This window comes from Alexandromys fortis, unplaced genomic scaffold, assembly GCF_014885135.2.
Source record: "Alexandromys fortis isolate MF-2015 unplaced genomic scaffold, M_Fortis_MF-2015_v1.1 scaffold_228, whole genome shotgun sequence".
Lineage (NCBI taxonomy): Eukaryota > Metazoa > Chordata > Mammalia > Rodentia > Cricetidae > Alexandromys > Alexandromys fortis.
This window is the reverse complement of record NW_026068115.1, coordinates 342,434-354,823: the sequence shown is the minus strand read 5'-3', so window position 1 is coordinate 354,823 and position 12,390 is coordinate 342,434. Positions and strand designations below refer to the sequence as shown.

Genomic DNA, 12,390 nt, shown 5'->3' with positions numbered 1-12,390 from the left:
CCCCTCCCCTCCCCTCCCCTCCCCTCCCCATAGCCTACAGACATCTCAACATGTTGGAGAGTGTCTTTCTTTCTAGGCGTCACCATGTGGGTCCTGGGAAACAAATCCAGGTCCTTTGCAACAGCAACTAGTGCCCTTAACCTCTGGTGTGTTCCCCCAGTCTCTTCTGTTAATTTAGATCTAATTTTGATTAGATCTTTCTTTCTGGTTAATTTGGCTAAAGGTTTGGCAATTTTGTTTTAGTTCCCCCCATCAAAGAACCATCTCTTTATATCGTTGATTCTGTATTGTTATTTTTCTTTCCTACTTCATTAATTTCAGCCCTATGTTGATTATTTCTTCCTACTTTCTTTGGGTGTTTGTTCTTTTTTATTTTTTTAAGTTTTCAAATATATAACATGAGATCTCTCTAGTTTCTTGATGATAGGCACTGTATTGTGGCCCTTCCTATTAGGACTGCCTTTAGTGTTTTGCATAGATTTTGGTATATTATGTCGTGTTTTTATTTTGATTCAATTCTGCGAAGTTTTACACCTCTGTGGTTGTCCTGGAACTTGCTCTATAGACCAGGCTGGCCTTAAATTTAGATATCTGCTTCCTTCTGTCTCCCGAGTGCTGGGATTAAAGGCATGTACTGCTTGGGAGGCAGAGGAAGTTGGATCTCTGTGAGTTCAAGGCCAGCATGATCTACAGAGCTAGTTCCAGAGCAGGTTGTTCAGTTATACAGAGAAAGCCTGTCTCAAAAAACCAAAAAGGGAAAAAAAAAAAAAAAAAAAAAAGGCTTGTCCCACTACTGCCTGATTTCAATTTCCTTTTGATTCTCCCTTGACCCAACTTTCATTCAGTATCTTGTTGTCTTGTTTCCATGAGTTTGTCTGTTTTATGCCATTTCTATTGTTGTTGGAAATCAGCTTTATACTTTTGTGACCAGAGGATGCAGGACATTTAGTTTTTCTATATTTGTTGAGACTTGCATTGTGGTCAGTTTTGGAAGAAAGTGAATTCTTTACTGTTTGCATAGAATGTTCTGTTAGGTCCATTTGATTTATGATGTCATTTAACTCCGGAGTTTCTCTGTTTGTATCTGGATAACCTTTTGATGGGAGTGGGTTATTGGAGTCCCACAGTTTCACTGTGTTAGTGTCAGTCTGTGAGTTTTAGATTGTTTCTTTTATGAAGTTACCCAATTTCATATTTGCCCCTTTGTTGTGTAAATGTTTAGAATTGTGGTGTGTTCTTGGTGAATTTTTCCTTTAATGAGTATGAATTTTCCTGTCCTGTCTAGTTTTGGTTTGAAATCTGTTTTGTTTGGTATTAGAATATCCTATTTGTCTTTTAGTTCTATTTGCCTGGAATATCTTTTTCTGTCCTTTTACCCTAAAGTGGTGTCTGCCTTTAATGAGATGTGTTTCTATTTTATTTTATTTTATTTTATTTTATTTGTTTTTTGAGACAAGGTTTTTCTGTAGCTTTGGTGGCTGCCCTGGAACTAGCTCTTGTAGACCAGGCTGGCCTCAAACTCACAGAGATCTACCTGCCTCTGCCTCCCGACTGCTGGGATTAAAAGATGTGTGCCACCACTGCCCAGCGAGATGTTTCTTATAGGCAACAAAAAGAATCATCCTGCTTCCTAATCCCTCTGTTAGTCTGCTTTTAATTGGAAAATTGAGACTTGCTATTTAGAAATACTATTGAGCAGTGTTTATTAAATTTTATTATTTTGTTGTTGTGGTAGTGTTAGGAAAAAATAATCCTAAGAGGGTCAGCTCTGCTGGTGCAAAGAAATACAATTAGGTCAGATCAAACCAAACTAAAATGCCCGTTGTTTTATTAAGTATGGTGTTCTCGGGTGGCCAAGCGCATGGTGGGGAGGAGACAGGACAGCAGGGAGCACATGCAAACCTGGAACCATGTGTTTCTCTTCTGGGAGCCCATTTAAATACTCTGTGGAAGTAGTCCTGACCCTCCCCAAGGGAAGAGTCAGGACCTGGCATGCTGGGATTTGGAGTGCAGACAAATGCAACTCCCAGGCCAGGGGGGGCTATGATGGATGCCGGGGTCTGTGATGGATGCCAGGGGCTGGAGCTGTGCTCCAGACTTAACATTCCACACTCTTTGGATATAGAGGTGACAGGAAGTTGAGGTGATAATTATGACCCAACATTTTTGGCTCTCTTTGGAAAAAGGGCGTAGACTCAAGTCTAGCTACTTCCTCCTGGCATGCAGCTGGGTGTTGGTGGGTCCACATTCAGCGGGTGGTGTGGCTGGAAAGGTATCCTGTTCACTGTCATGTCGGAGACGCCAGGCATTTGTTTCTTGAGGAAGGTAAGAAGGCAGGTAGGTGTCTAGGAGGAAAAAAAAATATGAAATGGGGCTAGTTATGGGATGAGACACAATAGCAGAGGAAACTAGATTTTAGTTGGCAGGTGTTCTTGATCCAGGAGAGCTGGTACCAGTGGGGAAGTCCAGGAGCTGGTATAGGTGCTTTTGGTGTTGTCCTGGGAGCATTTTGGTAGGTTGGTCTTGACATAGGCAGCAGGAGTAACCTACAAAATATGCTTAAAACTGGCTGGGGTTAAAATTTAAAACCTTGGATTTTTTTTTTAATTTGCCAAACTTGTAATGTATTTCAATAACCACTTCTACCAGTTAGTTTAAACTATGATACACTGGTGTGAAGGATTTTTTTTAATGATATTTATTGAGCTCTACGTATTTCTCTGCTTCCCTCCCGCCTTCAACCCTCCCCCAAGGTCCCCATGCTCCCAATTTACTCAGGAGATCTTGTCTTTTTCTACTTTCTACTTCCCACCTAGATTAGATCTATGTAAGTCTCTCTTAGTGTCCATATTGTTGTCTAAGTTCTCTGGGATTGTGATTTGTAGGCTGGCTTTCTTTGCTTTATGTTTAAAAACTACCTATGAGTGAGTACATGTGATAATTGTCTTTCTGGGTCTGGGTTACCTCACTCAAAATAATGTTTTCTAGCTTCATCCATTTTCCTGCAAAATTTAAGCTGTTATTATTTTTTTCTGCTGTGTAGTAATCCATTATGTAAATGTATCACATTTTCCTTATCCATTCTTCAGTCAAGGGGCACTTAGGTTGTTTCCAGGTTCTGGCTATGACAAACCATGCTGCTTTGAACATATTTGAGCACATGTCCTTGTGGCACGATTGAGCATCCTTTGGATATATACCTAAACGTGGTATTACTGGGTCTTGAGGAAGGTTGTTTCCTAATTTTCTGAGAAATTGCCACACTGACATCCAAAACGGTTGTACCAGCTTGCATTCCCACCAACAATGCAGAAGTGTTCCCTTTTCCCTACAACCTCTCCTGCATAAGTTGTCATCAGTGAGTTCTAGAGTGGGGGGGGGGCGATTTGTTGTCAGCAGGAAAGGGCGGGGCAGAAGCGGAGGTGTCAGAGTAGTCTGAACATGGAAGGCAGATACCAGCTATGGAGAACGTAAGGCCAAGCCCCCTGCCTGTGCCGGGTCCAGATAGAAACCTGTTTTGTTGCAGGCTAGTGAAGCTGATGGGCAATGCCGCTCCATGAACCGGCCATTCCGCTTCCAGAACTGGAGTCAGCCGCTCTATTGGACAGGCACTTTGGAACAGAGGGGCTAGGCCACTTTTTTGAGGGGGGGTGCTCAGCGGCATGTGGCTTTGGAACACTTTGGAATGGAAGTGGGCACAGAGCTACATGGGGCTGAGCACTTTGGAAGGGAAGTGCAGGCGGGACTAAATGAAACCTTAAAGAGAGACAGAAGTTGGGGCGGGACAAAAGAGCAGTAGGCAAATGAAAACAGAGAGGGAAGTGGAGGTGGGACAAAGTGCCAATGAACAAAGAAAGAACAATGGAAGAGGAGGTAAAGAAACGGGAGCACCATACTTTAAAAACTCGGACTTTGGAGTGTAATCAAAGGACACAGTCAACAAGACAAAATGGCAGCCTACAGAATGTGGAAATATTTAACTTTTTCTATGATTTGAGCTTGTTCTATCAGGCTTTCTTCCTCATCACTTCTGAAGTATTGCCTGGGACCTTTCCCTTACCACACTCAGTGGTTTGCTTTGAGCCCTTATTCTATCCTACTGCAACTTTGACATAGATGAACACTTTTTGAATTTTATGTATATGTCTGTTTTGCCTTGCCTGCCTTTATGTCTGTGCAGCGCATACATGCCTGGTGCCTGTTTAGACCAAAAGGAGGGCGTTGGATTCTTTGGAAATGGAGTTAGAGGTAGCTGTTATGTGGGTGCTAAGAATTGAAACCAAACCTATTCAGGCTAAATATTCTCTTCTTTTGTTTATACTTGTACATATTGGGAATACACCTGCGTAGAAATTGTCTAAATTTGATTGCTACTAGGGGTCAAGAATTGTTGAGGGAGCTGTGGGCCTCTTCCCACAGCCTGGCTCCCGGCCGCCTGGCTAACTTATACCCCGAAATAACAACACACAAACTGTATTCATTTAAACACTGTCTGGCCCATTTCTATTAATGTGTGTAGCACTGAGGTGCGCTTACCGGGAAGATTCTAGCCTACGTCCATCCTGGGTCAGAGCTTCATTGCGTCTGCTCCAGAGAGCAGAGCTATCGAGTCTGAGCTCACTTCCTCTTCCTCCCAGCATTCTGTTCTGTTTACTCCACCCACCTATGTTCTAACCTATAAAATGGGCCAAGGCAGTTTCTTTATTAGCCAATGACCCTCCCCCATCAAAGAATTTTCAACTATTATTTAGAGATGGGAGTACACGTTGCTAATGTAGTTTGTTGAGTGAGGGCATTCTAAAATTTCTAAGTGCATTGTGAGTTGCCTATGTACACATACTATGTGCAAGTTAAAGTACATTATTAAAATGTGTATGTGTGCACATGTGCATGGAATCTGACATAACCAAAACCACATTGGGGTTTGAGAATAGGGGTGCTGTTTGTCCCTGTTACATGTTAAATACTTTGCCTGTAAGTAGTAAATTTTGAAAATGGTTATTGAATAGATATATGTATGAGTATATAATGGGAACAATAAAGTGCTTGTGAAGATAAAGTTGTTACATATAAAGGACTAAGGATCGTGCCAAACCTCAGAAGTGATCTCTTCTCATTACCAGACCATGAAGGTAAAAATGTCTTGCTATGTATAGATGTAAGCCCATGTTTTCCCTGATTCTGTGACTAGCCCCAGATATTTGAGTTCTTCTCCAAATGACAGGACTAATAAAATAAGCCACAGAATCCTGTCCATATAGCTGGCATACATAAATCTATTTAACCCACTTATACTTTCTAGTCGGTTAGGAAACTGCTTTTAATGCAAAGAATGAATGGAGCAATGATTGAATAAACATAGTTCCCTTTTTAAAAGCTTTTATCTTGTAAATATTGTATTATAGAAGACTGATGTACTTACAACTATATGCAAACAAAATAATTCTAGGTAGACACTTGGAGAACATCAAGATTGACCTGACTGGAAAATACTGACTCAAGCAATTGCTGAACTGTTTATGCCAAGAGACAATAAATCTTGATAGTGAGAAAATACAGAATTTCACTGTGGGCATTTATCTTGAGCATAGTTTTCTTAGGAAAAGTCCCGTGAACTAGTTTTTAAGTTGAAGACAGAATTCATTAATGTACTTGAACAGGCTGATGACTTCTTCTCCTTTGAAACTTGGGCCACAAAGCTCCTGCCTTAAGCCTGGGAGTGTTGCTGACTGGTTGCTTAATCTAACATTTTTATTAGTATCAGTTTTTTTTAAGGTTCCTTTCCATTATGTTTCTAAGTCTCATGTTAAAATACTTTATAAAGTAGAAGACAAGGTGGTGGTGGGGTGTCTGGTAATGGCCCTTTTTTCCCCTTCTGGTATTTTGAGACAACGTGTCTCTGCATAGCCCCTGCTGTCCTGTAGACCAGGCTATCCTTAGATATAGAGAGATCTGCCTGACTCTGCCACTGAAATGTTAAGATCAAAGGTGTGTGCTACCACCACCCAACACTTGATAATAGTCCATTTCCTCTCCCCCCTCCTTTTCCTCCTCTTCTTTCTCTTCCTCCTCTTCCTCTTCCCCCTCCCCCTCCTCTTATTTTCTCTTTCCTCTTTCTTCTTCAATAGGGTTTCTCTGTGTGGCCCTGGCTGCCCTGGAACTTGCTTTGTAGACCACTCTTGACTTCAGATCTACCTTCCTCTGCTTCCCAAAAGATGGCGCCTGCTATATGTCTTCTTATGGAAGAGGGATTCTCTTTCAGGTGTATTTTACAACTCTTAACTGATGTTCATTAGGATTTTGCTTCTCACATAACTTCTCTCAACATCTTTCCATAGGAAATTAAGATTTAGCATATGAATTTTAGGAGGACAGAAGCATCCAGACCATAGCATAGACATAGGCATGTATATACCTGAATAAATGTTGAATAGGTATTTACAAAAATGATAATAAATGGTTTCAAAAGAACATTGCATATTCTAGATTATAAGTATGGTGTTTTAATTGATTGTTGAAAAACTTGTGTGATCTTTTTGAGTTTTTTTTCCCACTAAAATATTAAAAGGATCCTTGTTTTAACTGACAGTGAAGATCTCAAAATTATTTGTAGGTGTTGGATCTTCAACTCTAAAGAGGCCATTTGAAGATGGATTAGGGGATGATAAAGATCCCAATAAGAAGATGAAACGAAACTTAAGGAAAAGTATGTAAATCCTTATTCTTATTGTGGGAACTAGAGAAGGTTTATAACTTCAGAAAAATAAGAAATGAAGAGTTTCATTAACTTGAAATAGAATTTTAAGAATAGACATGAGTTGACAAAATTGGTAATAGAACTGAGTTTCTAAATTTCATTGCTTAAGACATCAATGCTGACAAATAGAAATTATTGGGACATTATTTTTACCATCTGATTAGTGTAAGAAATTCAAAGATTACTTTCTCATGGAGTGAATGTGTATTTGTACTTTAAAATTCTCATTTTTGTAAACATATATTTAAAAACATTATGTTTATTTTATGTCTATGGATGTTTTGCTTGCATGTATATATTTGCATCATGTGCATGCCTGGTGCCTGCAGAAGTCAGAAGAGGGCATGAAGTACCCTAGTGTAACATGAGGGCCTGCTTGTTGGGGGTTTCTGTCCTCCCAACAGGTCCCACAACTGGTATATCTCAAAGAAATTACACAGAAATCTATATTAATGATAAACTGATTGGCCCATTAGCTCAGGCTTCTTATTAACCCTTATAACTTATATTAATTAACCCATTATTCTTATCTATGTTAGCCACATGGCTCAGTACCTTCTTCAGTGTGGTAGGTCATATCTTTTTTCTTTGGTGTCTGGGCAGGACTGAGGAAGAAATGGGCTTCCTCCTTCCCAGAATTTTCCTGTTCTCATTGACCCGCCTCTACTTCCTGTCTGATTGTCCTGGCTACTTCCTGCCTGGCTACTGGCCAATCAGCATTTATTTAAAACATAATTGACAGAATACAGAATTGTCCCACACCACCCTAGAAATGGAGTTAACAGGTGGCAGTGAACTACCATGTATGTGAATGCTGGGAACTGAAAGTGTTCTTATGTGCTGACCCCCTTCTAGGCCGTTAACACGGTTAATGGAAGCTACAGATGTATAGTTTGAAGCAAAATGGCTTGCTAATTCATTTCTGTTCTAATTTCTCTTTCTCTCATAGTTCTGGACAGTAAAGCAATAGACCTTATGAATGCACTAATGAGATTAAATCAGATCAGGCCTGGGCTTCAATATAAGCTTTTGTCACAATCTGGTCCGGTCCATGCCCCAGTCTTCACAATGTCTGTAGATGTGGATGGTACAACATATGAAGCCTCAGGACCGTCCAAGAAAACAGCAAAACTTCATGTAGCAGTGAAGGTACAGTATTCTTTTACTTGCCAGTGCTTCCTTTGTTTTGTTCAGATAAAGGGCTTGTGTGTAAAAGACTTTAAGTAACATAGAAACTTCTTTCATCACATCACATTTGTTGTTGTTGTAACATAGTATGTGTTGATTGTATGCAATTTAGAAAATATGTAAAAATATATCACTAGCATATTTCTAAGCCAGATATATTTTTTGGTGATGCTTTGTTCTTGAGAATTTTTTTAATGGGGAATAATAATGAAGATTTTTGAATAATCAATCATGTATGTAGAAAATGCCCAAATAATGAAATATCTCAATAAATAAATTCGATTTATTGTAGACTAATGCCAAAATGTCACAGATCATGTATGTACAATGAAGTCTGATTTTTATTTATTCTGTGATTTAAGAGTATATGGTATAAAATAGAATTAGTCTGTTTTCATGGATATTACATTTGCTAAAGCAGTATGCTATATGCTAAGGTAAGAAGAGTTTATGGAACTTAGTGTGGATAGGATGGAGCTATAAATAATGCATATATGGAAAGTGTATGTTATGTTAGTGATTAGAACTATACAGAAAAATAGTAACAAAGTGATAAAGATACCAGACAGTGTATATTCTGCTTTGTTTATAAGTTGGGTGCTTAAGTATGATATGAGTTTATCATATGAGGATATGAGTTTAAAATGAGACTGTAAATTGAACCCAAGACTTAAAAGACTTAAAAAAAAAAAGAGTGTAATAACTGCTTCAGTTGTTTTCTATTGCTGTGATAAAGATCAGTGTGGGCAGGAGAAGCTTTATTTCAGCTTACACTTTATACACAGTTCATCTTGAAGGGAAGACAGGACAGGAACCTGGAGAGAAGAAGTGAAGCATAAGTAGGCCATGGAGGAAATCTGCTTACCGGTTTGCTCCCTGTGGCTTTCTCAGTTTGCTTTCTTATATATCCCAGGGGTGGCATTGCCTGCAGTGGGCTAGACCCTCCCACATCCATCAGTTAAAAAAAAAAAACTTTACAGACTTGCCAATCTTACGGGGGCATTTTCTCTTCCTTCCTTCCTTCCTTCCTTCCTTCCTTCCTTCCTTCCTTCCTTCCTTCCTTCCTTCCTTCCTTCCTTCCTTTCTTTCTTTCTTTCTTTCTTGACAGGGTTTCTCTGTAGCTTTGAAGCCTGTCCTAGAACTAGCTCTTTTAAACTAGGCTGGCCTTGAACTCACAGAGATGGTCTTTCTCTAGGGGCATTTTTTAAATTGAGGTTCTCTCTTACCAGATGACCCAAGCTTGTGTTAAGAAGACAAAACTAAAACAAAATTCACCATCGCAAATGAACCTGAGAATGAACTGCAAGTTTAAAGCTAAATTCTGTAGCCAGTGAGACAAAAATCTTGTGAAATAAACTATCTGTGACATAAAAACAGTCAGTTGATTTCTGAGAGTCACAGTTGTGTTTGTATAAGGGTCAGGTGGGCATTTCTTCTGGGTAGATCTTTATAAAATAGGAAACCAGTGATCCTTAATGGATTGTCTTCTTTTACTTTATGCTAATAGTCTCATAGCAACTTGTAGTTAAATTTTTTTATGTTGTAAATTAGATGCTATTTTTATTTGATGCAGTATAACAATATTATACCATGATGAATTATTTTAACCTAAATTTTGATAAATATGGGGGGGAGGGCTTGTATACTTAGAGTTTCTCAGTTTGCTTTCTATATTCCAAAGGTATATAAGCACACATCTGAGACATCAGTTATAATTATAATGGAATTGGGTGAGAGGAGCAAGTTAACATCTGTTGTCTGAGGTTTCTGTCCTGCCTGGTTCCCTCAGTTGTTAAGTCCCAAAAGAATCACACAGAGGTCTCTATTAGTTATAAACTGATTGCCCCATTACCTCAGGCTTCTTATTAACTCTTATAATGTATATTAGCCCATTATTCTTGTCTACATTAGCCATATGGCTCAGTACCTTTTTTCAGCGAGACAGTCACATCTTGCTTCTTTTGTGGCTGGGCCACAGAAGACTTCGGAAGAATGGGCTTTCCTCTTCCCAGAATTCTCCTGTTCTCATTGACCCGCCTCTACTTCCTGTCTGGTTGTCCTGCCTATACTTCCTGCCTGGCTACTGGCCAATTAGCGTTTATTTAAAACATAATTGACAGAACACAGAACATTGTCTCACACCAAATATCCTTCTTAGATGTTTCAGAAGTAGATGACTGTCATGCTTTTCCTCTTTCTCTTCGTTTTCTTTGTTGCAGTTCAGGTAGAATGTGCAGTTGAGTAGTAAATCTGAACTTTGTGAAGAGATGAGATTTGCCCATTTTGAGCAGTCACTCAACTAGATTGCTGATCCACTCAGGGAAGGTGAAATACCTGAGTAAATTGGCTTTGAAGCTTTGGATGCCCCTCTGTGAATAATTTGTTATTCAACAATGTTATATGAAGGTGTAGTCAGAAGTAGCCTGTGGTCCGTTCTGTGTCTTCCCCTTCTTATACTAGTTTGTGTACTAGGTAGCTATGTTCTAGAGTTCTTTCCAAGGTTTTCAATTTTTAATGTTAATATTTTTAACGTATGTATGTATGTAGTGGGGAAGAGTGTACATTGTGATGGCATGAGTGTGAATGTGACTGTCAGGACAGCGTGTGGGCGTCTGTTCTCTCTTCCTATCTTATGGGATCCATGGATCAAACTTCAGTTATCAGATCTGCAGCAAGTACTTGTGTCCTCCATCATGCCAGTACAAGCTTTTTAGGTAGTTTTTTATTTTACATCTGGCTTTTTTAAAAGTTGGCTTTTCTTTCTCTTTTTAGTTGTCATGTATGTTTGTTATGGTTTAGAATGAAACCTCCTTAATTCTGAGTTAGAAATAATAGCAGTTTTTACATTTACATGCAGAAGGTGTATATTTTTTCCTGAGATTTATTTTCATTTAAATGTACAGTTCTAAAATTGAAGGACATTTACCTGTTCCATGTAATCATGGAGTTTCTACTAATTGGGTGGCAAGACCAAACCTGAATTGACAAAGGGTTATTTTTAGTCTTTATTATTCCACTTATTGTTTCTATATATGAATACATGTATACATATATATGTATAAGTTAGTACCTGAGAATTCACTTGGGATTTGGCAAGTCACTTGGTTTTGTGTTAAGTTTTGGAAATGGAACTTAAGAATTCTCAAAGGAAATTAGCCCCAAGAACAGTGGATATACATGTTGTGTATAAATATGTACATAAAGTAGGTCCATGTTAAGTTATTTTTCTATTAAAGATTGTTGTAATATTAAGTGAAGGTTATTTTTTATCAAGTTATCATAAAGTATTTGTTTTGGATGTCTTAGTTTATTGCTTTTCCTATTTGTGACTTTGCCTTATTATTCTATAAGATAAGTTCTAGAGATGGAATTACTAGGCCAAAGTTAATGAATAATTCATTAAAAAATGTATTGAGAGCCGGGCGGTGTTGGCGCACACCTTTAATCCCAGCACTCGGGAGGCAGAGGCAGGCGGATCTCTGGGAGTTCGAGGCCAGCCTGGTCTACAAGAGCTAGTTCCGGGACGGGCACCAAAGCTACAGGTTTCTCGAAAAACCAAAAAAAAAAAAATGTATTGAGAATCCTATTATGTATCAGAATACATTGCAAGATTGCTATCTGTTGAAATAGGAGCGGCGGGGCTGCGTCCCCAACACCCCGGCCGCTTGGCTAGCTCATGCCCGAAATAACAACACACAAACTGTATTCATTTAAGAACTGCTTGACCCATTTCTTTCTATCTAGCCTCTTCTAGGCTAACTCTCGCACCTGGACTAGCCCATTTCTAATCATCTGTGTAAGCACCCCAAGGTGCGCTTACCGGGAAGATTCTAGCCTCCGTCCATCCTGTCCGGGAGCAGAGCAGAGTCTGACTTCACTTCCTCTTCGGCCCAGAATTCTATTCTGTTTACTCCTCCCACCAATACTTTAACCTATGAGGCCAAGCAGTGTGTTTATTACTTAACCAATGAAATCAACAGATTAATATATGACACTCCCACATCAGCTATCCCTGTAGGTGATACAGACATGTACAGATGAGTCGGAGGGAGTGGTGTATTTCTGAAGGTAGATCCTTTGTGACAGGACCACATAGGCCATCTTTCCAGTCGTCTTAGTGGCTCTTGGAGAAAATACCTCTTCAGAGAGGTCACTCCAGAGTCAAAGTGCAATAAATCAAGCAGAAATCTGTCATGCCACATTAGTGTGACTTAGCCTACCCAGTTGCAGCTTCTCTCTCCTCTTGCAGCTTTTTCCTAAAAGCCCGTAACAGAGGGTACTTTTTTTTATTTTTTTTTGAGCTCTACATTTTTCTCTGCTCCCCTCCCCTTCACCCTTTCCCAAGGTCCCAATGCTCTCAATTTATTCAGGAGTTCTTGTCTTTTTCTACTTCCCATGTAGATTAGATCTCTGTGAGTCTCTTTTAGGGTCCTCATTGTTGTCTA

General features: G+C 39.3%; 1 protein-coding gene across 4 annotated transcripts in view; it reads left to right on the top strand.

Moving 5' to 3' along the window:
• The window catches only part of Strbp (spermatid perinuclear RNA binding protein), a 158,585-nt gene that overhangs the window by 105,944 nt on the left and 40,251 nt on the right, over positions 1–12,390 (top strand). For all 4 annotated transcript variants that reach the window (XM_050124833.1, XM_050124830.1, XM_050124831.1 and 1 more), the window contains exons 11-12: positions 6,614–6,706; positions 7,707–7,906. In XM_050124833.1, coding sequence (XP_049980790.1) covers positions 6,614–6,706; positions 7,707–7,906 — 293 coding nt within the window. The remainder of the gene's footprint in view (positions 1–6,613; positions 6,707–7,706; positions 7,907–12,390) is intronic.